Source organism: Pseudorasbora parva, chromosome 16, assembly GCF_024679245.1.
Source record: "Pseudorasbora parva isolate DD20220531a chromosome 16, ASM2467924v1, whole genome shotgun sequence".
NCBI lineage: Eukaryota > Metazoa > Chordata > Actinopteri > Cypriniformes > Gobionidae > Pseudorasbora > Pseudorasbora parva.
The window spans coordinates 7,392,977-7,419,228 of NC_090187.1; the positions used below are offsets into that span (position 1 = coordinate 7,392,977).

At 37.5% G+C, this 26,252-nt stretch overlaps 1 protein-coding gene and 1 long non-coding RNA gene across 2 annotated transcripts in view; one reads left to right on the forward strand and one right to left on the reverse strand.

Annotated features, from left to right (window-relative positions):
* The first annotated feature begins 76 nt into the window (after positions 1-76).
* On the forward strand, positions 77-18,746 carry treh (trehalase (brush-border membrane glycoprotein)). Its single transcript, XM_067419285.1, has 15 exons — positions 77-623; positions 1,058-1,158; positions 1,258-1,405; positions 1,655-1,742; positions 3,534-3,634; positions 6,461-6,553; positions 6,689-6,805; positions 6,914-7,036; positions 9,526-9,575; positions 10,515-10,715; positions 11,731-11,948; positions 12,389-12,500; positions 16,383-16,495; positions 17,328-17,381; positions 17,792-18,746. Exons 1-15 carry the CDS (start codon positions 547-549, stop codon positions 17,945-17,947), a joined length of 1,752 nt encoding a protein of 583 aa, XP_067275386.1. The 5' UTR covers positions 77-546; the 3' UTR covers positions 17,948-18,746.
* Positions 10,575-26,252, reverse strand: part of LOC137043142 (uncharacterized) — a 93,950-nt gene continuing 78,272 nt past the window's right edge. Inside the window, exon 3 of the long non-coding RNA XR_010898421.1 lies at positions 10,575-10,711. This is a non-coding gene — a long non-coding RNA (uncharacterized lncRNA). The remainder of the gene's footprint in view (positions 10,712-26,252) is intronic.

Below are 26,252 nucleotides of genomic sequence, written 5' to 3' on the forward strand. Positions count from 1 at the left end.
CTTGTTTTAGTGTGAGTTTAACGTGAAGTATTCCTCTTGTTAGACCTTTGACAGTATGTTTGTTTGTGCTGTATGCCGTCTTCACGCACTATAGGAAGTTCAATGCTTCCCACTTCTGAGCTCATGGTTACCAGCTCATTGCTTTCAAATTTTGACTTGAGGGTGTTTATGTCCATATTTTTATTATAAACTAGAAAACTGGTATTTACGATGATTCTGTTAGCACATGGAGGCAGCATTAGTCTATAAATGTCAGTTTCCAATACTGCTTTGTCTCACTAGATGTCAGTATTTTGAGCCTTATTTTATTTATTCCTTACATTCATTTTATGTAACATTTTCAGTCATGGTGACAATATGCATACTGATATCTGACAGCTGAGTACAGACTAGGCATAAAATGCTCTGGAAATGTCATCACTGCAGTATGATTTATAACTGACCTATAACCCCTTATCATGGGTAAACAACAGAGCTATATAAAACGCAGGCTACAGTTTACTGACTGTTCATTACTACTGACTATTGATATTTCAGCTCACCAAGATGCACTGCTTAATTGTGACAGTCTTTTTCACCGTCCTTTTCTCTTCTGGTGATCTGCTTCTGGCACCTTGTGACAGGTTAGTTCCCATAATAATCTTCACTGCTGAAATCTGAGCAGCTTTTTTGAATTTTTCAATGAGATGACGGCATTAAATATTAAGCTGTGTATATTGGTGATTTAACACTTTTTTACATGAACACTTACATTTGCAGGTCTGTCTTTTTGTGAACTTATTTTCCTTATGATGTAAAATGTGCTTTGAATATGGTCCTCACCCAAATTTAAAAAGACTTAACCGTCACTAGATGGTATTCTCATTGTGGCTGAACTTTGAGTCAGTGACAAGGCAGGTGTTGTGCTGAATGCTGAAAAGCTGAGCTTTAACCCTTTATTAAAGAAGTGCAGTAGAGGACGTTGTTGATCTTGGTTTTATGGGCTTAACCTGAGTGCCAGACAAACTATCCTGTTGCCCATGTGCATTAGTTGATAACATGTGTTTGCTGCCACCAGTCCAATCTACTGCACAGGAGAAGTCCTACGACAGGTCCAGATGGCTAAACTGTTTGATGATGATAAGTACTTTGTAGATATGAAGTTGTCAACAGCTCCTGGTGAGTCAAACGTGTTTGATTTGTTCTGATGCACATTTAAGAAGCTCTAGGCCTGTGATTTCTTCCTGTGCTCTCTGCTATTCCCCTGTTAACCCATAGAGGTCGTTGTGGAGGCTTTTGCAAACCTGACCTCAGGGTTCCCAAACAAGACCATCCCATCCTCAGAGCTACAGAAGTTCCTGCAAGCATACTTTGAAGAGCCGGGGAAGGAGTTTGAGAAGTGGACTCCTCCAGACTGGCATTCGAAGTAAGAACGTCATTTACTCACCCTCATGTCGTTTCACTTTGTATGATTTTCTTAGAACACAAACGATTGGAACTTTAAGTAAATGTTGACTAAAGCTTCAAGACCCACACCATGTAAAGCATATGGAAAGGGCAGCCAGGACATTCTGCGAAATTCGATTTCACTTTATTTTAAGGTGTCCTGGTTGCAGTATAATTATACATTGAAGTACCAAGTAATTTAACACGTACTTACTGCACTTTTCCACAGACCGAAATTTTTATCCAGGGTGTCTGACTTAAAATATCGCAGTTGGGCTGAAGAACTGCACGGTTTGTGGAAGTCCCTTGGTCGAAAGGTAACCCGCCAATTACAAAAGAAATATCAATAAACATTTAATTGTGAAATGAATTAGAGGGAAATAGTTTTAAAACATACTCCATTAAGGTTTTTTTTTTTTTTTTTTAAACAGTGTATGGAACTGTGACTACCTAATATTTATCTTCTTACAGTCTTGTTCAAAATAATAGCAGTACAATGTGACTAACCAGAATAATCAAGGTTTTTAGTATATTTTTTATTGCTACGTGGCAAACAAGTTACCAGTAGGTTCAGTAGATTCTCAGAAAACAAATGAGACCCAGCATTCATGATATGCATGCTCTTAAGGCTGTGCAATTGGGCAATTAGTTGAAAGGGGTGTGTTCAAAAAAATAGCAGTGTCTACCTTTGACTGTACAAACTCAAAACTGTTTTGTACAAACATTTTTTTTTTCTGGGATTTAGCAATCCTGTGAATCACTAAACTAATATTTAGTTGTATGACCACAGTTTTTTAAAACTGCATGACATCTGTGTGGCATGGAGTCAACCAACTTGTGGCACCTCTCAGCTGTTATTCCACTCCATGATTCTTAAACAACATTCCACAATTCATTCACATTTCTTGGTATCACACATTTTTGATATCACCCCACAAGTTCTCAATTGGATTAAGGTCTGGAGATTGGGCTGGCCACTCCATAACATTATTTTGTTGGTTTGGAACCAAGACTTTGCCCGTTTACTAGTGTGTTTTGGGTCATTGTCTTGTTGAAACAACCATTTCAAGGGCATGTCCTCTTCAGCATAGGGCAACACGACCTCTTCAAGTATTTTAACATATGCAAACTGATCCATGATCCCTGGTATGCGATAAATAGGCCCAACACCATAGTAGGAGAAACATGCCCATATCATGATGCTTGCACCTCCATGCTTCACTGTCTTCACTGTGTACTGTGGCTTGAATTCAGAGTTTGGGGGTCGTCTCACAAACTGCCTGTGGCGCTTGGACGCAAAAAGAACAATTTTACTCTCATCAGTCCACAAAATGTTCCTCCATTTCTCTTTAGGCCAGTTGATGTGTTCTTTGGCAAATTGTAACCTCTTCTGCACATGCCTTTTTTTTAACAGAGGGACTTTGCGGGGGATTCTTGAAAATAGATTAGCTTCACACAGACGTCTTCTAACTGTCACAGTACTTACAGGTAACTCCAGACTGTCTTTGATCATCCTGGAGGTGATCATTGGCTGAGCCTTTGCCATTCTGGTTATTCTTCTATCCATTTTGATGGTTGTCTTCCGTTTTCTTCCACGTCTCTCTGGTTTTGCTCTCCATTTTAAGGCATTGGAGATCATTTTAGCTGAACAGCCTATCATTTTTTGCACCTCTTTATAGGTTTTCCCCTCTCTAATCAACTTTTTAATCAAAGTACGCTGTTCTTCTGAACAATGTCTTGAACGACCCATTTTCCCCAGCTTTCAAATGCATGTTCAACAAGTGTTGGCTTCATCCTTAAATAGGGGCCACCTGATTCACACCTGTTTCTTCACAAAATTGATGACCTCAGTGATTGAATGCCACACTGCTATTTTTTTTGAACACACCCCTTTCAACTAATTTAACTAATTGCCCAATTGCACAGCCTTAAGAGCGTGCATATCATGAATGCTGGGTCTCATTTGTTTTCTGAGAATCTACTGAACCTACTGGTAACTTGTTTGCCATGTAGCAATAAAAAAAAAAAACGAAAAACCTTGATTATTCTGGTTAGTCACATTGTACTGCTATTATTTTGAACAATACTGTATATTCGTGGCTGTGCAGATCCGTGATGATGTCAGAGAGCACCCAGAGCTGTACTCGCAGATTTACACCCCACACCCAGTCGTCGTGCCCGGTGGCCGCTTTAGGGAACTCTATTACTGGTTTGTCTCTTTATTATATACATACAAGTATTTACACAATTAGTGGTACTTGCTAATGCCAAAATCACTGTCATTGCTCATACTCATTCACTGTGACCAGTGCTTCAGACATGTTATAGCTAGTGTTGGTCTAAAAAAAAAAAAGTAATCAATTACTAGCTACTAATAACATCTAACAACATCACAGTGTAATTAAAGGGTTAGTTCACCCAAAAATGTCATTAATGACTCACCCTAATAACACCATTTATGATATTTTATATTTAGTCTGAGAGATTGTCTCTCCATTGACAATGTATGCACGGTATACTGTCCCTTTTCCAGAAGAACCAGAAAGGGAATAAAAACATCATCAAAGTAGTCCATATGTGACATCAGTTAGTTAATTAGAATCTCTTGAAGCATCAAATACATTTTGGTCCAAAAATAACACAAACTACGACTTTATTCAGCATTGTCTTCTCTTCCGAGTTGGTTTTCAATCCTCAAACAAAGATTTGAACGGTTGTGAATGAGCGGACTAATTCAAGATTCGGATCGCATGTCAAACTGCCAAGTTCCTGAAATCATGTGACATTGGCGATCCGAATCATGAATCAATCTGCCGATTCATAACCGTTTGAATATTTTTGAGGATTGAAAACAAACCCGGAAGATATTAAATCAAGTTGTAGTTTTTGTGATTTCTTTTTTTGGGGGGGACTAAAATGTATTTTCGATGCTTCAAGAGATTCTAATTAATTAACTGATGTCACAGATGGACTACTTTGATGATGTTTTTATTCCCTTTCTGGACAGTATAGTGTGCATACTCTTTCATTGAAGGAATTAAATATCATATATCTTAAACTGTGTTCTGAAGATGAAGGGGTCTTACGGGTGTGGAATGACATTAGTCATTAATGACAATGATCTGACAATGACAATGGGTGAATAACCCTTTTTAAGAGTAGTTTTTCAAGGGATAATGAGTAAATTAGTAATGAAATACTTGGTAATGCATGTAAATCCAATGTAAATACTTGGTAATGCATTACACTCAATCAAGTGTGCCACACGAGTCCTGAAAAGTGAAGCCAAAGCGTCTTGATCGCCCCAGGTGGCTGGGTGCAGTAGAGGTCATAAACCCCGCCCTCTCAATGAAATGTAATGGGACCAAACTGAACAATCAAATTACACTTCAAATAAATGTTTTCTAAAGATGGTGTCTGTCATTTTTGGCAGTTTTTTTCACGCATATATAAACTTAAGTGTTTGTTCTTTAAATATGTTTACTGTAATTCCTCAAATAAAAGCCTGTAGTCAATTAAATGGCAGGCAGGTCTCTGAAAGTGGTCGGGGGTGTGGTCAGCACGAACCGATAAAAGCTGGTCTCAAATTAAGCCAGGGGAAAATTAGTGTGGCTATTAGTGTGGAAAATTAGTAATCTCCTAAGTGCCTTTCATGTAATGTGCATTCAAGTTCGTCGTGGTATTGTCCCGTGACGGCTGACCAACATCACGATGGAGCGCTACCATCCTGATGCCACGCGCCCCGTTGCGAGTCTTGCTAGTGCAACACGCACTTAATCCTGGTCTCTTCTATAGTTAACCTAAAAACTTTGCAGGGTTTGCTTTGTAAATTAAATTGAGAATATAACTGATGCATTTATGCCATTTTAAATAGACTACTGTAGTCAATGAGAGATGCGACGTCTGAAAATACTCTGTCAGGCAGGCTACACATATATTGATCTTTACAAGAAAACAGCATAGGCTTCAAAATAAACTGTTAATAAAATATTGTAAAGTAGTCTAAAATAACCTCACGTGCAACCTGTATAGAAATGAAGTGCGGAATAAACATTTGACATTTTTCAAACTTACTCAATGGTGGTTACCGATTAGGCTACGATTAGTAATTCTGACCCAAATTGCTTTGTCGCCTTTCTGGCTGTTGTTGTAAATGTTTTTTTTTGTTTTTTGTTTTTTTTAAAGAAACATTTGCAAAAATATCACCAATTATACCTGTCCACTGGAACGCTACCGCTTTTAATTCAAAACGGTTTATTTAAAGCAATTATTTTTCAAACAGATGAAATACAGGCCTGCCCCTAACAAAAGCCTGCTTCAAATAAAAGCCGGTTCTCTTCTGCAGTTCAGGTAAATAAAGGCCCGGTCTTTATTTGAGGAATTACGGAAGTTTTAGATATGTAATGCTATCAAAATGGGGGTATGACGTTATGATTGACAGCTTCTCGAAGTACTCACTGAGGAACCAACTGACTTTTTTCAGGAACTTCAGATGGTGACTGGAGCTCTAACTTAAACAATTATGGAAATTGAAAAGTTAATTTCACAAAAAGTTCAGAGGCGTGTGGTTGATTAGGCAGGAGTTGAGTGCGGGACCGTCGCGCTCACTACTGCGCAGGCTCCAAGTTGCTAGACTCAAGACCCAAGATGTCAGTGCCATATTTAAACACTGGTGGGTTCATTTACTACCAGTGGAAGAGAGCGCAGGTACGTCATCCGTTTTTTACAGTCTATGCACCCAACAATGGTCATAGCAAATCAGTAGATCGTTTTCGTTTAAAGGGTTCGTTCAGCCCAAATTGTTTTGCACAAAAAAAAAAAACACAATTTAACCACCTAATATACTAAATGTTAATCTCCAACACGACCCCTGCTCTCGCATCAACATAACACTCATGGTGACAAGGCAGTGCCCTCACAATTATGCACAACACCACCCTCATATCGTAATGCTGTGATCTGCAATGGCTAGAACCAATCATGATTTCTTCAGAAAATGAAAGTTAAATCTAGTTAAATCTTTTTTGTTCTTCAGGGACTCGTATTGGGTAATAAACGGCCTGCTTTTGTCTGAGATGACTGACACAGCTCGAGGAATGATTCGTAACTTCATGTTCCTTGTGGAAAGGTGCACTTTGTTTTTTGTTTTTTTTGTACTGCAACTCTTAATAGCATTTTAACCATTTTAACAGTCAATTAACAAACCAGTTTTATTAAAACCACAACAATTAAATCTACATTTTATCCCTTCACTCCCATTTAGATATGGCTTTGTCCCAAACGGTTGTCGAGTTTATTACGAGCAGCGCAGTCAGCCTCCCTTCCTTCCCATAATGGTGAAAAGCTTCTATGAGGTCACCAGAGACAAAGACTTCCTCAGGTAACCTTTCCTACTAAATTGCCTTCCTGCAGGGTTGTTGAATATTGAGGTGTTGCGCTCGGCCGCACTGAACAACACCTCTGCGCCGTGTGTGCTCTGTGTGTTTAGGCAGGTTTTGCCAGCACTGGAAATGGAGTACAGCTTTTGGATGCAGAATCGCTCTCATGTTGTGGCGATAAATGGACTGACCCACACTCTGAATCGATATAATGTACCGGTGGACAGGCCCAGGTGAGACCAAGACCTCAGGGTCACTGAACTTATTACACTATATAGCCAAAAGTATTGGGGACACCCCTCCAAATCATCAAATTCAGGTGTTCCAATCACTTCTAAAAATCAAGCAACCAAGCCATGTGGACTGCTTCTCCAAACATCTGTGAAGGAATGGGTCATTCTCGGGAGCTCAGTGAATTCAAACATGGTAGTTTGCCTCCTGTGCAAGAAGTCAATTTGTGACATTCCATGGTTAACTGTTAGTGGTATTATAACACATGGATGCATTTGGGAACAACAGAAACTCGTAAAATTACAGAGCGGGATCAGTGTTTTCTGAGGCGTACAGTGCGCAGAAGTCAGCTGCTTTCTGCAGAGACAATAGCTATAGACCTCCAAACTTCGTGTGGCCTTCAGATTATCTGAAGAACAGTGCGTAGAGAGTTTCTTGGAAAGTGTTGAATGCAGTAGTATAAAGCATGCCATGGAGACATTGGGTGACAAATCATGCTTCTCTGTCTGTCAATCCGATTAACATGTCTGGGTTTGGTGGTTTCCAGGAGAAACGCTACTTGCCTGACTGCATTGTGCCAAGTGGAAAGTTTGGTGGAGGAGGGATTATAGGATGGGGTTGTTGTTCAGGGGTTGGTCTTGGCCCCTTAGTTACAGTGCTTCAACATACCAAGACATTTTGGACAATTTCACGCTCCCAACTTTGTGGGAACAGTTTTGGGATGTTTCTGTTTCAACATGATTTCGCACAGTGCAAAAACCACGGTCCATAAAGACATGGATGAGTTAGTTTGGTGTGGAGGAACTTGACTGTCCTGCACAAAGTGCTGGTCTCAAACCGACAGAATTAATTAGAATTGGAGTGGAGACTGCGAGCCAGGCTTCGCATTCTGATATCAGTGCCTCATCTCATAAATGCGCTTCTAGAAGAATGGTCAACAATTCCCATTAACACACTCACTGTGGAAAACCTTCCCAGAAGAGTAGAAGCTGTTATAGCTGCAAAGATTGGACTAACTCCATATTAAAAACTATGGATTAAGAATGGAATGACTTTAAATTTTATGTGTATGCAAACGCAGGTGTCCCAAAACTTTTGGCAATATAATGCATTTTTTTTAAATGAATAAATAATGACTGTTTTTGGACTGCTTTTTTATTTGGGTGAAATTAAGCACATTTAAATAGTATTATAGTTATAAATGATACTGTGGATTAATTTGTATTTTTGTTTTCTGGTTTCATTTTATTTTTATTTAAATGTTTAGTAATTTCATTATGTTGCTTTCATTTCTTTAGTTTTTTTTTTTTTTTTAAAGTTTTATTTCAGTTTTAATGTTCATTTTAAAATATCACACTTTTTTATGGTTATAGTTTTCCATATTACCCCTACATAAAACATTAACATATGTTTTATTGTTTAATAAATCAGCTTAAACTTAAAGGGGTCATGAACTGCATTGTTTTATTGGTTTATAATGTTTCCTGGGGTACACTTGTAGTGTTATGCGATTTTTATTTTTTTATCACAAATTGTCATAATTTAGAAATAAAAGGCATTATTCCTACCCTGATTTTAGCCTCCAATTTGAACTCTGAACTCACAGACAGGGTAAATGCTCACTGCTGTGATTGGCTAACATCTTTGAATGTCTTTGAACATCCATATGAAATGGATAAGTAATACATGTGGAACCCTCTCAAAGGTTTAGCACATTTTTACTATTACAACTCTCAAGGTAATGGTCTAAATAATGCTATAATCACCACGACGCACCATGGCATGAAAGGTTGCAGTGATGAGGAGACGGACATGTTGAGTGCATGAATCCAGTGATCTCGCCATTGCAGCTTGATTTCTGCACACTAATGAATGTTTTTATCACAACTAACAATGCTAACACAATATAAATAAGAGATTTGTTGATTGTGAATTGACTGATTTGCCAAAGAATCCACAGTAAATGTGCTGAAAACAAATAAATGTTCATAAGAGACATTCACATTGTTGAAAATAAATAAAACAACCACATTCCTAGCATTTTGTTATATTTATGCATGTTATATTTATTCCAGTAATCCTGTATCAATCTTCTCTCCTCGTCATCTCACTAAAACGCTAGTGGGCAGAGCCTAAGTTGCAATGATGAAGGCGGCGTTGATTTTCTTCTGTAGAGGCGCTTTTCACCCATCAAAGATGGGCACATTCCACAAAGAGTTCATTCTCTGGGCTTGGTTACAATAAAAGCTGTTTTTGACCTACAAGGAAGCTTTCTGTTCTGAAACTTACTGGATATTCTTATAGTATGATGACCTCCTGTCAAAATGTTTTCAGTTCATGACCCATTTAAGGCAGTATAACAATTCTCATTGCAGTAATAAGAAAATCTAAATAATAATCATTTATTATTATTATTACTGTGTACTCCAATATTGTAATAGATTTATATACTGTAATGCATCCAGATGCTTTAATTTGTGACTGTTTGCAGGCCTGAGTCCTACAGTGATGATGTTGAACTGGCTGAGGGTCTGTCAACAGGTAGGAATCCAGGGCTTGATTCAGGAATCGTCACACTGTATTTAAGTTGATTCTCACTAATATTTAAATGTCTACAGGTGCTGCAACAAGATAAACATTTAAAATGGGTCATATTAAAGGAATAGTTCACCCAAAAATGAACATTTGGTCATTTACACACCCTCATGTTGCTCCAAACCCTATGAGTTTCTCTCTGCTGTTGAACACAGAAGATATTTTGAGGAATGAAATAGTTAACCTAGTATTTTTTTTTCCTAATATGGAAATCAATGGCTACTGTCAACTGTCTGATTACAACATTCTTTAAAATATCATCTTTTGTGTTCAACATAAGATAGAAACTCATACAGGTTTGAAAGACACGAGGGTGAGGAAATGGGTATTTTGGGATCAGCTATCCCTTTAAAGTGCTTATTCTTTTTCAGATATTACATTTCATGCAGTGTGTAATATAACTGTGTGTGCATGTAAACTAAAGGTCTGCACACTTTCAAAGTGCATGATTATTTTCTTGCAAAAGAAAGAATTTCAATTTGGAACTGCCTGAAATGAGGGGAAAGTAGCTGTTTTCTCTCTTAATCCATGCTCACATACTTTATTTTAATATAAGTTATAACTAAATGTCCAATAAAGCTGATCTCATTTACAGAAGTCATACAACATGAGTTTGATGTGGTCATACTGATTACATTATATACTGCTAACAAAAAACATGCATTTCTTTCTCAGTATTTTTGTCTTGTTTCTAGTCCAAACATTCTTAAAACAAGAAGCATTCACTAGACAAGCAAAAATGTTTTTCTTGTTTTGGGGGGAAAATTATTCAAAATTAAGTGGTTTTTTTTGGTGTGTGCTTAAAATAAAGTTACAGTGGCACTTTAAAAGGGATCTCCCTTGTTCTTGTTTGTGCATTAATTTGAATGTGCTTATGTATTACAGAGGCTCAGAAGAGACTTTGGATGGAACTGACATCCGGGGCGGAGTCAGGCTGGGACTTCTCTTCCCGCTGGTATATAGACGGCACAGGCAGAAACAACGGCACCCTGAGCGACACACAGACGAGCTCCATCCTGCCTGCTGACCTCAATGCAATTATGTGCCGCAATGAGCGTCTGCTGGCCTCCTTCCACAGGATTCTGGGTAAAAGAGTAAAGACACTTATTTCTAGATGCAGACACTCCATGTACATAAACAACTAAACAAACAAAACTATTAATTTATAATACTAATTGATAATCTTTGTTAAAAAAAATCATATCCAAAATTGTCAAACAAACATATGAACTTATGTCATGGACTTATGTCACGACTTATTAAACAATTTAATTACTTTAAAGGGCACACTCTTTTAAACCCCTAATAAACTGCAGTATTTTCATCTTCCTTTTATTCCTGCAATCTGTCATGCTGTTATTATATAGTAACTTAATTAGGCTACTGCTTTAAGGAAGAACAATGGTCATAAGTACTGAAAGCAGATATTTTTTTTGCAATTATAACACGTGCACACACACGTTAATAATTGCAATAAATATCTCATTATAATTAGTATCGCAAGTATCTAAATATTTTTTAGCGTCTCTGTATATGTAAATAATAAGGTCTACATTAATTTGTGCTAACAGGTGTGATAAATGTTCAACTGTAGTGTTCAAATTTTTTTGTTTTTGAAAGAAGTCTCATGCTCTGCTCTTATTTGATGAAAATAGTAATATTGTGTATTATTATTATTTAGAATAACCATTTAATTTTTATATTTTAATATACAAGCCGAATTTTCAGCAGCATTACTCCAGTGTCACATCCTTCAGAGATCATTCTATGCTGATGTGCTGCTAAAGAAAAAAAGTTGTACTGCATGATTTAATATATTTCAGTTTTTTTCAGGATTCTCTGATTAAATATATACATTTAAAAAGAGCATTTATTTGACATTGACAATAAAGATGTTGCATTGTTACAAAAGATGTCTAAGTATTAATTTCTTTCAAGAAAATAAAATGTATTGACCCCAAACGTTTGAACTGTAGTGTGTACTTGATAAAAATGCTTGTTTGCTTCCCTTAGGTAACATAGTAAGGCAGCAGTGTATGAACTCTGGTTTGTACGTTTTATTAAAAGCACTCTGGGATTTTTTCTGACGTGTTTCCTGTAGGTAATGAAGAGAAGGCAGTGCAATATGAGAAGGCACATTCTACTAGAATTAAAGCGGTTGAAAGTCTACTGTGGGATGCAGAGAGAGGAGCCTGGTTTGATTTCAGCCTGCTGAACCAGACCCGGCACCGGTCCTTCTACCCATCTAACCTGGCACCTCTCTGGGCACGCTGTTACTCGAAGCCGGAGATGGCCGATCAGGCCGTGCAATACCTGAGAGTGAGCCAGTCACCTTACAAACAAAAAAATCTGACAGTTATTGATCCTTTACAGTGGGTGATTTTTGTGGGCATATCGACTGTATAAAACATATGCAATGCATCCTTCCTGCACACAAGCTCCAGATGTCTCACCATCTGACCTAATGCTGCTTTCATTAGCACCTTCCATGCATGCGCACAGTAAATGAATATTGTAATGCTTTTGTATATAATATATTCCCTCTTGAGAAACACCAGTTTGTTCCCTATTGATTTATAAAGGGTCTTAAATAAAAAAAAGATTTGTTTCACATGAAAGTGAGACCTCAAACAAGGTTTCAATCCTCTTGTTAGAGACGTCTTGTTAGTGAAGCAAACCCCATGCTCAACAGCAGATGGCACTCTTTGCACAATATTTCACAAACCTTCTCAAAACGTTCTTTCTCTTTCTCTGTTTAGAATAGTGGAGGTCTGGACTATCCTAATGGAGTTCCCACCTCTCTTAGTGAAAGTGGGCAGCAGTGGGACATGCCCAACGCCTGGCCTCCGCTTCAACACATGATTATAGAAGGTATATGGTCACCTAATCTTGTTTTTTTGGTTAATATATGATATATAATAAATATCACTTGACACAAGTATACTGTGTGAATGTGGATAAAGTTGGACGTACCTACACATCCAATTTTATTTATAGAGCTCTGTGAGTTAATGGTTTAATTGTGACAAATGTTTTAAATAAAATAAAAATATAAATCGATTATGTTTTATGTGTATGCCATAGAAAAGAGATGTGTTTTTAGTCAGATTTAAACTGGCAGAGTGTCTGCTTCCCAAACAATGAGAAGACTGTTCCAGCGTTTAGGAGCTAAATAGGAAAAGGATTGACCGCCTGCAGTTGATTTTGATATTCTGGGTATTATCAACTGGTCAGAATTGAGACCACAATAGATGTTATGGAGTATGTGTTAAAGGTGTCATGAACTGGCTTTTTCTTTTTTTATATACTGTATCTGAGGTCAACTAATGACGTGTGATGTTTTTATATTCAAAAACATCATAACTAAGTAATAGGCTGTTCTACACTGGTTTTGAGGCTGTCTTCTAATGGGCGTGACGCACTGGAGACTTGGAAGTAAACGCCCACGGCTGGGATTGGATAAGATTTGCATATTTAATGAGCTTCAGCTCCGCTGTCATATCTAGGCCCCTGTCAGTTCACATGAGGGAGAGATTATTTTGAAAGCGGCAACTGCATATTTCTGTATTACATGGCACGCAGGATCTGTCGATATAAGCGTGAACCACACATGTGCGCAACCAGATCAAGAAAGAGTTTCTGCCGATGGGCGTACGTTTTGGTAGCCCATCTGGAAAACACACAGACCTCGGACTACTATTACTACATATAAAAGACATTTTGCTCACATAAGTTTGTTGCACCATTCCTGTTGGATCCAATATATATAAGGCACAACATTGTGTCTGCAAATCCACCTGAGACTCTTATACAAATGATTCCACAGTGAAATGAAGCGAACACGTATGGCCTTCTCCACGTGAGCTGGATTTTTCACACATTCCTAATATTAGGATCCAAAGGAAGCTTATGCAGCGACTGTGATCTTCCACAATATCGTGTTATCTTCTTCCACATGTTTATTGCTGCTGACTAGTGATCTGAATAGCTCCATGATTCGGTGGGTGGGGCTACTGAATTACATGTTCTGCAGAGGTGGTTCTCTTCGCACGATGACATAAAGATGAAGCACGTGATCGTTTTCTGGCGTCTATAAAAGTTTTTCTTTGACTAACAAGGAACTTTTTAGCTCTAAAAAACTTTATATATCACCTTTTATATATCAAAAGCTCAAGAGAAAGTTGATTTTTCTCAATTCATCACCCATTTAAGAGCTCGCTCAAGTACTGGGGAGCTAAACCATTTAGTGCTTTGCATACATTTTAAAATCTTGCCAATTACTTACAATGTTTAATAGAAAGCCAGTGCAGTGTTGACAGAACCGGGCTAACATGATCATACATGGTGCGTTTTGGACCAGTTGGAATTTGTTTATTAAGCGAGCGGGGCAACCACCCAGTATAGGATTACAATAATCTAGCCTTGAGGTCATGAATGCATGAACTAACTGGTCAGCATTTGTCACTGAAAGCATGTGCCATAACTTGGATATATTTTTAAGCTGGTAGATACATCGCTTTCAAATAGAAGATTGGTTTTAAAGAGCCCACCAAGGTTCCTCACTGACGATGAGGACTTGACAGAGCAGCCATCAAGTGTTAGACAGTAATCTAGGTTACTCCTTGTGGAGTTTTCATCCAATAATATATATATTTTCTGAATTAAGTTGCAATTAATTGTGTGTATATATAAAAGGATCCTAAATATTATCCTAAATGTTATTGGTTGTATTGTGCTTGATTCATCATTTTACCTTTTTGTTCCAACTGACATTAACTAAGCCTAAAGTGATCAGACCACTGTTTCAGAGGTCATGTTCCAGACTCTGGGTCCATCAGGATGCCATGTGTCCTGATTAATCAGCCTTTTCTTAAATGTGACTCACACTGCCAGTTAGCAACCACACTAGTTCTCTCATGAAAACCCAACAGCAGTGGGATGTAGCCTAATGTAACGAGAGTGTGAGGGCTGTGTAGTTCTTTCACCTATTAATAGAAAATAACATTAAATAAAGAGCTACATCTGTTGGGCCAAACATTTTGCAACATCCAGGTTAATTGTATGAACGCATGATCTTCTGGTCATCATTCTAAGAATGTGCCGATTGTTGGACATAAAGTACTGGTTAACATTAACCAAAGTAAGATATAATAACCAATGATCTAAAGTGGTGAATAGGGATGCAACAATACAGTTAGTCCACAGTTCAATACATACTTGTTTTTAACCACGGTGGTTCGTTCGTTTATTAATTTTTTTTGCTATTCTATTCTTAGGTGACAGAAACCAAAAAAGGTTAAGGAGAAAATGTTTTTATTGCAATACTCTTTCTTTATTTAACTTAAGACTTGAAAACCCTTACTTAAACTTAACTTTACTTTAAAAACCCTTGTACACATTCCCAGTGTATTGTATAATATAAAATAAATATATATAAAGATTAACAGTGGCAGCTCAGATGTACAGTAGCATTTAAGTATGAAATTGAATAAATAAATGTTGGCTAAAATTAAAACTACATAGTCTTCAATATACAACTGATTAAAAGCTACTGTATTAAAGGCCTTTTTTTATTAACATCATTTTAGAGGTGAACTTTAAGGACTAGGCTGCGCTGCTGTCAATTGAAGACCTGCTGGCATCTCATAGACAGACGCACGCAATTTTACTTTCACTTTAGACATTACCGACTGTGTTTATATATGTTAGCATCTGTCAAACACAGGCGATTACTGGACAATCTTACTGCGCTAATACTGTTAATCACACATAAGGTTTAGTGTGTGCGCTCAATGCAAAACAGTGCATAAGCACGCGAATGAAATGTTTAACCGGCAAGACTTTAAAACGCGAGTAAACACCCCTTAACTTTAGTGCATATGATTAGATATTTGCTCAAATCAGCGCACTCAAAAAGAGCCGAAATAAACTGAGAAATATTTCAAACGGAGAGTAGTAGAAATAAATAATGAAATGCAAAACCGAAAAAACCCAATTCACCAGCGTGTATTGAAGTTTAATTTCCTTTGCTTATTGAGGGTCCACTACATGTCAGCTATCTCAGTAGAGTATTAGTAGGCAGTAGTAGACTGTTGGGTTAGGTAATATGGTTCAGGTTAGTAAAATAAGTTGACGTAACTGTAAAATGACTTCTAGTCAGTGGAATGTCTTTTGGGGGACCATCAAAATGTTAGCAGATATTAAGCAGACAGTCTACTAATACTCTAATAACTGGTAGTTGATGTAGTTACTTATACATATACATACACAGACCTCTATGACTTCTCTTCGTGTATATATACACATTTAGTTTGTCGCGTTTGGCTAGCGTCTATCAAGTGGCAGATGAAGATCTGTTCTCATTGAAAATCCTGGGAACCAAGTGACTGGGAGAGAACATCCCTTGAAAGAAGTGTGATCCTGTAGACAATAACAGTTTGGTTCTCTTCCAACTCCTGACAGCAGTGTACAGTTTATCCAACGGCGCAGGCAGGCTTTAATACATCAGCATCAAACACACATTTTGCACATCAGCCACTTCAGCTAAAACTTGAAGCAGTGTGTCTGAAGAATCTTCTCAATGTGTGAACTAAATCAAATTTTTCCCTTCAAAATTCAATTTGCCTGCTGTCACATCTTGTCTGTGAGTTTGGGAAGTGACTATTAAGATGTGATTAATGATTCTCAGTAGTTGGTGAATTTGCCATTTAAATGACCCACCCACTTCTCACCCCATCCATCATGTCTTTACAGGTCTCTCTGGGCTAGATTCAGCCCACGCTAAAGAGCTCTCCTTCAGTTTGGCCCAACGGTGGATACAGACCAACTGGCGGGCATACATCAAATATGCAGCCATGTTTGAGAAGGTTAAGTCCACTAAAATTCACTCTAGGTCGTGTCTGAAATCCCCCTCCTATATAGTGCAGTAGCCTATTTGAGGGAACAGCCATTTGTAGCGGTGTTTCAAACCATATTGAACTAATTTGATCCCATAATGCACCACAATAACAAGTGTCCAACTGATTTACACTCAACTGCTAGCTGCTAGAGAATACCTATGCACTCATTAATTCCTGCATCTTACAAAAAAATGTAGACCGCAGCACTTGCACATTCAGTGTCTGAATGAGAGAATGAAATTATTGGAGCGAATTCAGTGCACTATATTAATGGAATAATGTAGGTAATAGTGACATTTTTTGGAATGGGTATGATTTTGAATGCAGTCCCTCTTCACCTTATATAAAAAATGTATTAGTTTTTGCATTTGTTTAAAGTTTCCATGAAATTAAAAAAAAAAAATTGTAATGAAGCATTGTAGTGTTTATTGTAAATGACATTTATCCGTGCACCATTATTTTATTGTCAAATTCATGTGCCCTGCGCGAACACTTTGGACATTTGAATTGTCACTTGCATGATCGGACCAGTCGTCAGTAGGGTTGGGCATCGTTTTGATTTGAACGATTCTGATTCTTACTTTCGATTCCGGTTCTTTCCGATTCTTTGAGGGGTGGAGTCAAAACATGTCACATCGATATTCAATGCTATTTTCAATACCACGGGGGGAAACTGCTGCATATACTGTCAATTAGATATTTTTTATATAATTTTTTTTGTCTCTCTTTTGAAAGTCTAGGCAATCAAAAATGTGGTTTTTTTTTCTACAATTCTTTTCACCTCATGTCCTTTTTACAGTACGATGTCAACGGTGATGGAAAGCCCGGAGGAGGTGGCGAGTATGAAGTTCAGGTATTAATGCCCTGTTCATATTTACATATTCAAATTCATAAATCTGCTTCAGAGCTGGGCACAGCGCTTCGGAGACATTTTAATCTCTGGAGGAATTAGGGGTAAATTAAGAGTTCTTCAGCCCAGCAGAACCATTCTTGAAATGTAGATTCTCATTTTCTCCCAGACCCTGAGGACCAATAGTGTCTAGAGGAGAAATGGCAAATTAATAGACGCTCATCATCAAATTCCAAGTTCATAGAATAAATTTCAAAAGATGTATCATGGAAAGTCTTTATATCAGACTTTGGCATTAGTGTTGCGAGTATCAGTATTGCTGATCCCCAACCATATTAGACTTTGGCGAATGACTTGTCCCACACGATTTGTGCAAAGAAATGTGACTGATAACTCTTGTTCCTTTGCCATAGTTGGGATTCGGATGGACCAATGGGATTGCTCTCCAGCTATTGGACCAGTATGGTGATAGGCTGAGCTCTGGAGGGTGTGTCCTGAATGCTAGTGTTCTGATTGGTCTCATCTATCCCATTTTAACATCTGTTCTGATTCTGATCCATGCTGTCTGAAGGCTGAAGCAGAGGAAACTTAAGAAAATCCCACATCTCTATTCAACACCAAGCTGAAATGATTCAATCAATGTCATTGTCTGACTGACTGACTTGCTTTTTTAGCCTCCTGTTGTGTTGTCTTTGTCTTTTTAATTTACAGACCTGTTGATGTTAGTAAGAGAACTACGAGTTAATCTCACTTTGTGTGTGTGTGTGTGTGTGTAAGACAAAAATGACGTTTAATACAAAGAAAATAAGTTTTGCAATAAGGCTCTTTGTTAACATTACAAAATTATTGGTAACTCTTTAGAGTGAGTTAGTTCATTTGTTTTAAATGTACACCTACATGAAAAATGCATGTTATGATATTCCGAAGTAACTATAATAAACTGGTGTGGAAGGCTGTGATATGAACTTGTAGCTGATAATCCAATAAAAGAATAGTAGATACAATGTTATATTTCAGGTTCATTGTCTTGGGTAGTAATTAATGTCAGATGTTTATCATCATGACTAAAACTGATCTGACATTACGAATGATAATTTGCTCTAATCCAATTAAAACGCTTATTGCGGAACTTTGTGTACGAAGAGTATGATCATTAAAAATGTTCCTGTTTGATTCACAAGGTGTGTATATTTAGTGAGTGTGTGTGTGTACTAGTTTGACCTACATTATGAGCTCCTTAAAATGGGTATTCAAGTTTCAGGCCATGTTCACTACATTATGAAGACACGGTGATGTCCATGATGCTAAATAAACATGCAATATATATATAATTAAAAATGTAAAAAGACGTTTTCTGTGATGGGCAAGTGTAGGGGCAAAACTTATTTTCTTTATAGCAAGTATTGGCTCAGTATAAAAAACATTATTTCCTTGGAATGTCGTCATAATATTGATAAGTGTACCAACGTGTATGTCTGTTGACATTTGCTTTCACTTTTAGTCTCTGGGCTTTATAGTTACTTCCTCCTTCTAGGTAGTGAGTGTGAAGGTCATGCGGGCCAAATTTGAAGAATGGCCAACCTGTCAGTTTTCGTTCAAAGAAAAGCATTTCCCAGAAGTACAGATGAAAGAGCGAGCTGAAGATGAAGTGATTCTGCAGGTTCAGCTCATCGTCATACCAGTGGGAACACAATGATGGCTTAAGTGTTTTCATTTATCTCATTACCTATTTATTCTCTCTGAATTGAAATTACGCAAATAGTTCGATAAGTTGTGAAAGATTTTCACCAAAGCTGAATGCTGTGTCGGCTGTCTGCATCATTGTGGTAGTGTTAAATCGTTACTGGCATAAAATGTCTTAATGTACTGAATAGATATTAAATGGAAATTATATTTGTGTGATTTATTTGAACATGCAGTGAAATGTATGCTCAATATCTCACGAGTAGCAGTGGATATGGGTGGAGTTCCATAGGTAATCAGCGTATGGTTATATTCCATGTGTTAATGAGTCACATATTTGAGGTCTAAATACATTCAAACCTAAAAAACAAAACAGCAGTAGTATTTTTTTAAATAGAGTCCGGTTAAGCAGAGTGATACAAACTGTTGTTCTGATACTGGGGGAATATTGTATAGCTCTCTGCTATATAGGAGAGGCAAAACCAAAAGTGATGTCCGGAAGGTAGATCTGTTTTTAATGACCAAACAAGTTCGATTAAACCATCAAAATATGAGAAAACAACAAAACACTCAACTTGGTTGATATATTTATCTGACAATATTTAGCAAAGTATTAGCCTATGTCAGGGAAAATTAAACATTACTTGCAACATAGATTTCATTGGATCTCTCGTTTTAGAATGTGTTCATAAATATGACAAAAAATAATATCTACACAATTTGGCATGTTTCATTGCGTTATCACAAATAAAACAATTCGATCCAAAGCAAAACTGCAACATGCTTACAAAGTTTTTGAATAAAGGGTGAACATTAAAATTTTCCTTTGGGCTGGAAATCACTTTTATAAATACAATTTGTAATATCCCTCTAAATTAAACCAGAAATACTCAAATATGTCAAATACACAGTTCCTCTGTGACATCATTAGCAATGTACTTCATACATTTTTGATGCATTAATATTTTTTTTATTTTTTCGTTTGATAATTACAGAATAATAATAATAATAAAAACTATCATCAAATTTAAAAATAAATAAAACCGAAATGCATATATTTTATAACACAATTATTAAAAATTTACAGAGTTTAAAAAGCACTGTTCTGAGAAACTGTCTGAATCTTTTCTGCAATGTTGAACTGAATATTTTGCTCAAGGGCAAATGTTCATGGTTCTGTCAAACTTTGACCTTTGAGTTCTGACCTTTGAGTTACCAAAATGTGAAAGTATTTTTATTTTTAGTCAATGTGAAAATACTCCTATTATGCTCATTTAAAGCAAAAAGACCACTATAATAAACCAATATGGATTTTTGTTTGGTTTTTAAACCAAACGTCATAAGTAGCATATTAGCATAAACATTACGAAGTACGCATGAAAGTCTATGATAATAAATACTCAAAATCAAAATCGTGAGGATAGGTATGGTAGGCTAGCCTGACAAGCATAAAATAGTTTGGTCTGGAAACTCACCATAGACAGGGCTCCATCCGAGGGGCGGGATAAACGGTTGTCTTTCAAACTCCCTCTGCACGTGATAGGATAGTGCTACACCAACCAGAGCAACGAAGGTGAAACAGAGCTCGTTGATAGATTAAACATTCACCGTATCCGGTCGGCTAAACTCCGTAAGCTTGTATTATTGTGAGAGAGATTGAGTGACAGTGACATTCAGGTTTATTATATTCTTTAAGGTCAGTCATATGTTCATAATAAAAATCCATTGAATTTCCAGTGCGATATCAGCCGGATCTCACGAAAAATCTGCATAAATAGTACAAGTGTGCAATGTCGTGGAATGTATATGGCAAAACTCATTTTGGTGTGCATACGATACACTTTTTCGCGTGCATATGATACGCACTTTATGGCGTATTATACATACGAACCCCCCACCCCACTACCCTAATCCTACCCAAGAGAGCGTGTCATATATACGCCATAAAATGCATATCATATGCACGCGAAAAACAGCGTTGACATGAAAAAATTAGTTTTGGCGTATACATTCCACGACATAAATGCGTATAAATAGTACGAGTGTGCAATGTGTGATCGGGTTGACAGTGACAGCGCTCATTTGTCAGTTGTGTCTTGTTCCCATGTTCGCACAAGTTATAGTCCTTTCAATATAAAAGTCTTCGCTAATGGTGTAATAAGCTACGGGGGTCAACTCCACATCATTCCTAACAACACCCCTCAGCTGTAATAAATTCACTGTAAACCACGGCTTCACTATGCTTATTGCTTTATTTTAATATCAAGTAATAGTCGCAATTCTGTTTGATGCCACTATTGGCCCAGAAATGAATCGCTTTAACTAGTCAAGTCAACTTTATTTATATAGCATAGCTTTTTATATATATATATATATATATATATATATATATATATATATATAGCTTTAACGATGATGCTTTTTTCAAGGCAGCTTCAGAGTGTTAAACGGGAAAATATTGCAACAAAATCTGATTCGGCTGTACAGTCGCTCTGGAGAAAACGGCGATGTTATCAGCTCATTTCAATTCATCATATAGCGACAATGTGGGCAGATCAGACTACACACCTACACTAATGCTAACAGTTGAAAATTAATTTGATGTTGTTACAGAAGTCAGTAGGCCAATGAGTGCAGTTGTCCATCTAAGATTATAAGGGTATCCATATCCATGTTAATAAATAATTGATAATGAGGGTCTTGAACCCTGACAGTCGGAGTTATATTTCCATTCACCAGTTGTCTGCGGTGGCTCGTTTTTAGAGTAAGCTCATTGTGATAAGTCACACATTATGAGCGTCTTCAGCACAAGGAAATCCTAATCAGAGCACCGAGAGAAGGCAGAGCCGTCTGTGAGGGAGAAAAGGGAACTGAGGAGGGGGCAGTTTTTCTTTGTGGGAACATTATTAGAGTAACCGATCCCTGATACATGCGGTGAATGAGAATAGAGCTGCCTGTGAGGCACCATAATGTGGAGAGTTCAAACCATGTCTGATCATATCTGTGTGTTTGATTGCTAAATGGATCCTTTTTTCAAAGATGGCTGCATGCTATTCTCACACCCTCACACTCTAAAGCCCTTGAAGACAGATAATTTGCGGTGTTCAGTGTAAAAAAAATTATGGATTACAGATGCATAATGGCCAAACTTCTCTCAGTTTATTTCGGCTCTTTTCGAGTGTGCCTGTGAGTCTACGCGCTGATTTGAGCAAATATCCAATCATATGCACTAAAGTTAAGGGGTGTTTACTCGCGTTTTAAAGTCTTGCCGGTTAAACATTTCATTCGCGTGCTTATGCACTGTTTTGCATTGAGCGCGCACACTAAGGATCTGTCAAACACAGGTGATTACTGGACAGTCTTACTGCGCTAATACTGTTAATCATTTGGCCCGAACCCAGAGTATCCCCAAGGTATGTATTGAACCATGGACTAACTGTATTGTTGTATCCCTAATGTTCATGATATACTGTATAGCTACAAGAATCATCGGGCTTAAAATGTGAACGAATGGTCAGGACGGACGGGGCATGAATAATAATTTTCACACAAGATTAAAACTTAAATTACTTTCACTTTAAATTAGCATTGGGGTGTGCTGGAGTAGACAGAGTTCTTGACACTTGCATTGTCAATACAAGAGCTTACCCAAAATTGATGCTCCTCTTGATGAAACTAAATATTGCGATGTTATTTACATCAAGAGGTGCATGCATTTTTGGTCAAGATCTTATATTGAAAATGCATGAGTCAAGCACTCTAAAAAACACAGTCCATCAAGTAAGGGATAATGTACATCCAGCCGGTTATATCGCATATAAATTGTTTCTGCTTCTTTTCCTGTTTTGATATGAATAGTCTGTACTCTTTCAGAAGATGCGTACACTGTAAAATAAATACATAAATAAATTAATCAATCATGTTTCCAATTGAAAATGTTCTAGTGACTGATCACATCAAAATTTTTCAGTTGGCCAAATTAACATTTCTGTGAATTGATGCAATTTAATTAACAGAAATTCAATCTGGCCATGTGTTGGCCTGTGGATTTATGCAATTTAATTTACAGAAATTCAATTTTGCCAAAAAAAATTATGTGATCAGTCACTAGAAAATGTTCAATTGGAGACAATATATATATTTTACAGTGTAATAAAACAATTTCATTAATGGCAGGGAAGCGTTGTCTCATAAATGATGGAAAATGCACTGCTGGGGAAAGTGTTAATTGTATTACTTTACTTTATTTATAAAAGGACAATGTACCATTTTTAACAAATGTTTCCATTTCATGTATTGTACCGGATTTAGCTCAAAGCTAATTTTCACCCGCAGTCCTTTGGCAGGTCAACATAAACAATAAAATAACATACCCAATACACATATACACAAATACACAATACAAAAAAATAAAAATCAATAAATCAATAAAACATTGTCAATACAAACAATGAAACGGCAATTGTTACGACTTTAATTCCTCTAGATGGTCAAGTTTGATCGTCTTCTCGACGCTCCGCCAGGGCCCGCGAGGAGCTCCGGTGGGGCCGATCCAAGGACCTCACTAAACCACCCAATCGGTAGTAGCGACGGCCTCTCGGCACAGGGTAGGCACACGCTGATCCGCCCGTTGTGGCTCGCGTGCAGCCCCGGACATCTAAGGGCATCACAGACCTGTTATTGCTCCATCTCGCATGGCTGAATGCCACTTGTCCCTCTAAGAAGTTGGACGCTGGTTGGACGCTGACCGCTCGGGCCGCGTAACTATTTAGCATGCCGGAGTCTCGTTCGTTATCGGAATGAACCAGACAAATCGCTCCACCAACTAAGAACGGCCATGCACCACCACCCACAGAATCGAGAAAGAGGTATCAATCTGTCATTCCTTTCCGTGTCAATCCCTTCAGTATTGAATGTGCACTTGCAGTGTGCTTCAAATCTTAGAAGTCTATTTTTTAGAAAACAGTACTTGTAGATTATAGAATACTTATGAAATAAAAGGCCACTTAAGTGTACTTTAGGTCAGGGCTGTACGTTAACTTTTCTTTGCACACTGCTGCTACAGAGGTTAAAGGTTTTGTAGCACATGCCAAACAATTGAGCTCATGTATAAAACGTGTTACATATCTGAAAAAGCTATAAAGGCTATAAAATACAAAAGTAATTAAGAATAAATATAATGATAATAATAATAATTATTATTATTATTATTTATTTTTTATTTTACAGAAAACCGTAAATCATTAGAAAGTTCTTTTTTATTATAAAATATTAAATTATGGTAAAAAAAAGTGACTGTGAAATCTTGGATTGCCATTCATTTGCCGCCCTGATAGCACGCTCTATGCGATAAATACACTGCAGCTTCACTTTTGCTTGTATTCAAGGTAAATCATCAATACTATCATCCCTTACATGTTTTATTGAACTAAATACATTGTAATCAGCTAAAACACAGGAGCCTTTCTCACTAAGCTAAAATCACAATTTTAGTTTAATTTCAGTCGTGCAGCTCTAGATAACCTCACACAAGCACAAAGCAAATTCTCAATTCACACAAACACTGTTTTGCACGCGTGCTACTGTGCTAAAAGTATTAATTACACAAAACGATTTTTTCGTAACACGTGCGACATGTCACGATACAGCCCTGCTTTAGGTACACTTTAATTTCTAAAAACACTGTGTACAGGTGCAGTACACAATTTCTAAAGCCTAGAAATCTAGACGCACCCTAGCGGCAGCAAATCTAATCTGCCGTGAGTGTCGTCTAGCAACTCTAAATACACGTCTGAGCTGTAAACGCCTAACTCTGGTCGGGCCAATCACATCGAGTATATCGGTGGGTGGAGCTTAACATAATGACGGCCGAGTTGAGCTCGCTTCTAGTAAGCACAGAAACTGGCGAACGGCAGTCTTTCGAATCAGCTTTGATCTGGAAGACTTAGAGTTAAGCTTTTCTCTAAAAAAAGAATAAAGAACAGCTCAGAACACATCTTCCCTTTTTAAGAATGACTTCAGAGTTTGGCCTACTGGATACAGCGACAGTTTAATCTGTCAACTAGCTCTGCTTCACCTTATTTGCTCTGTTTGGTTTTAGCGCTATCCAATTGTGTGCACGCCGTGCAGAGAAAGTTTGAAAGACAACCGTTTATCCCGCTCCTCGGATTGAGCCCTGTCAATGGTGAGTTTCCAGACCAAACATCTTGATGTGGGTCTGGCTTGTCAGGCTACAATTTCTGAGAATCTCTGTTGAAAGTGCATTGGTCTGAGAAGCACAACATATTTGTAGCCAATCAGCAGAATGGAGCGTGTCCAGTCATGATGGGGGAGGAGAGTCAGCAAGAGGGAGATTTGAAAAAAAGACTGTAGAAAAAATAGCCGAGAGACATTAAAAAAGAGAAAAGGTCAGAGGAGTATCACTGGAAATGGAAAGGTTACGATCAGGCAAATGCTTTAGGACTTGCGTTAATATTATAAAAGCTTTTCAGCGCTACAGAGACCCAAGCGGGAAGGCCTGAGGTTGCGTTGTTTCTACTTCCTATACGTGAATATAGCATTGATTTTGCCAAATAATGCTGTTATGTTAGCTTGAAACAGGAAAATTAACTCTTGCTAACAATGAGCTACACTATATAATTGTTCATCTTCCTAGTCATCTATACTACACTTTAACAAGCAGGAACCTGAATTTGCTTTAACACTTAAAATTGAGGTTAGGTTATTAAATATTCATATTTTTAAATAACACAATTAATTATAATAACCTGCCAGTGAAATTTGGCATCTCATAACCAAAAGATGGCTGTTTTCTGAGAAGTCTTATTCACAGTTTTTGATTGAGAAGGTTGAGAAGAAGGTCTCCTGCTTCTGACCCTCTGTCTGTTTTCATAATCTCATCTTTGTTCCCAGATGTCCACATGGACCTTATTCTGACAGCGGTGACTCAGGGTTTTGATATAGGAAGTAATCCTTCCTCACCCTGCCACCTCTCTTTCTTAGCAGACCACACAAAAAGAGAGAGGAGGTGAGAAAAAGACAGCTTATCAGGACAAACCAATCGCTGTGTACCTCCACAGGCTAATCTGATCAATAGCTCTCTTTAAGCATGAATACACAAGAGCTGCTGTACAGATTCAGCTTACTACAGTCATGTGTAAACACACCTGTGCTCAACCAGTCATTTGATCA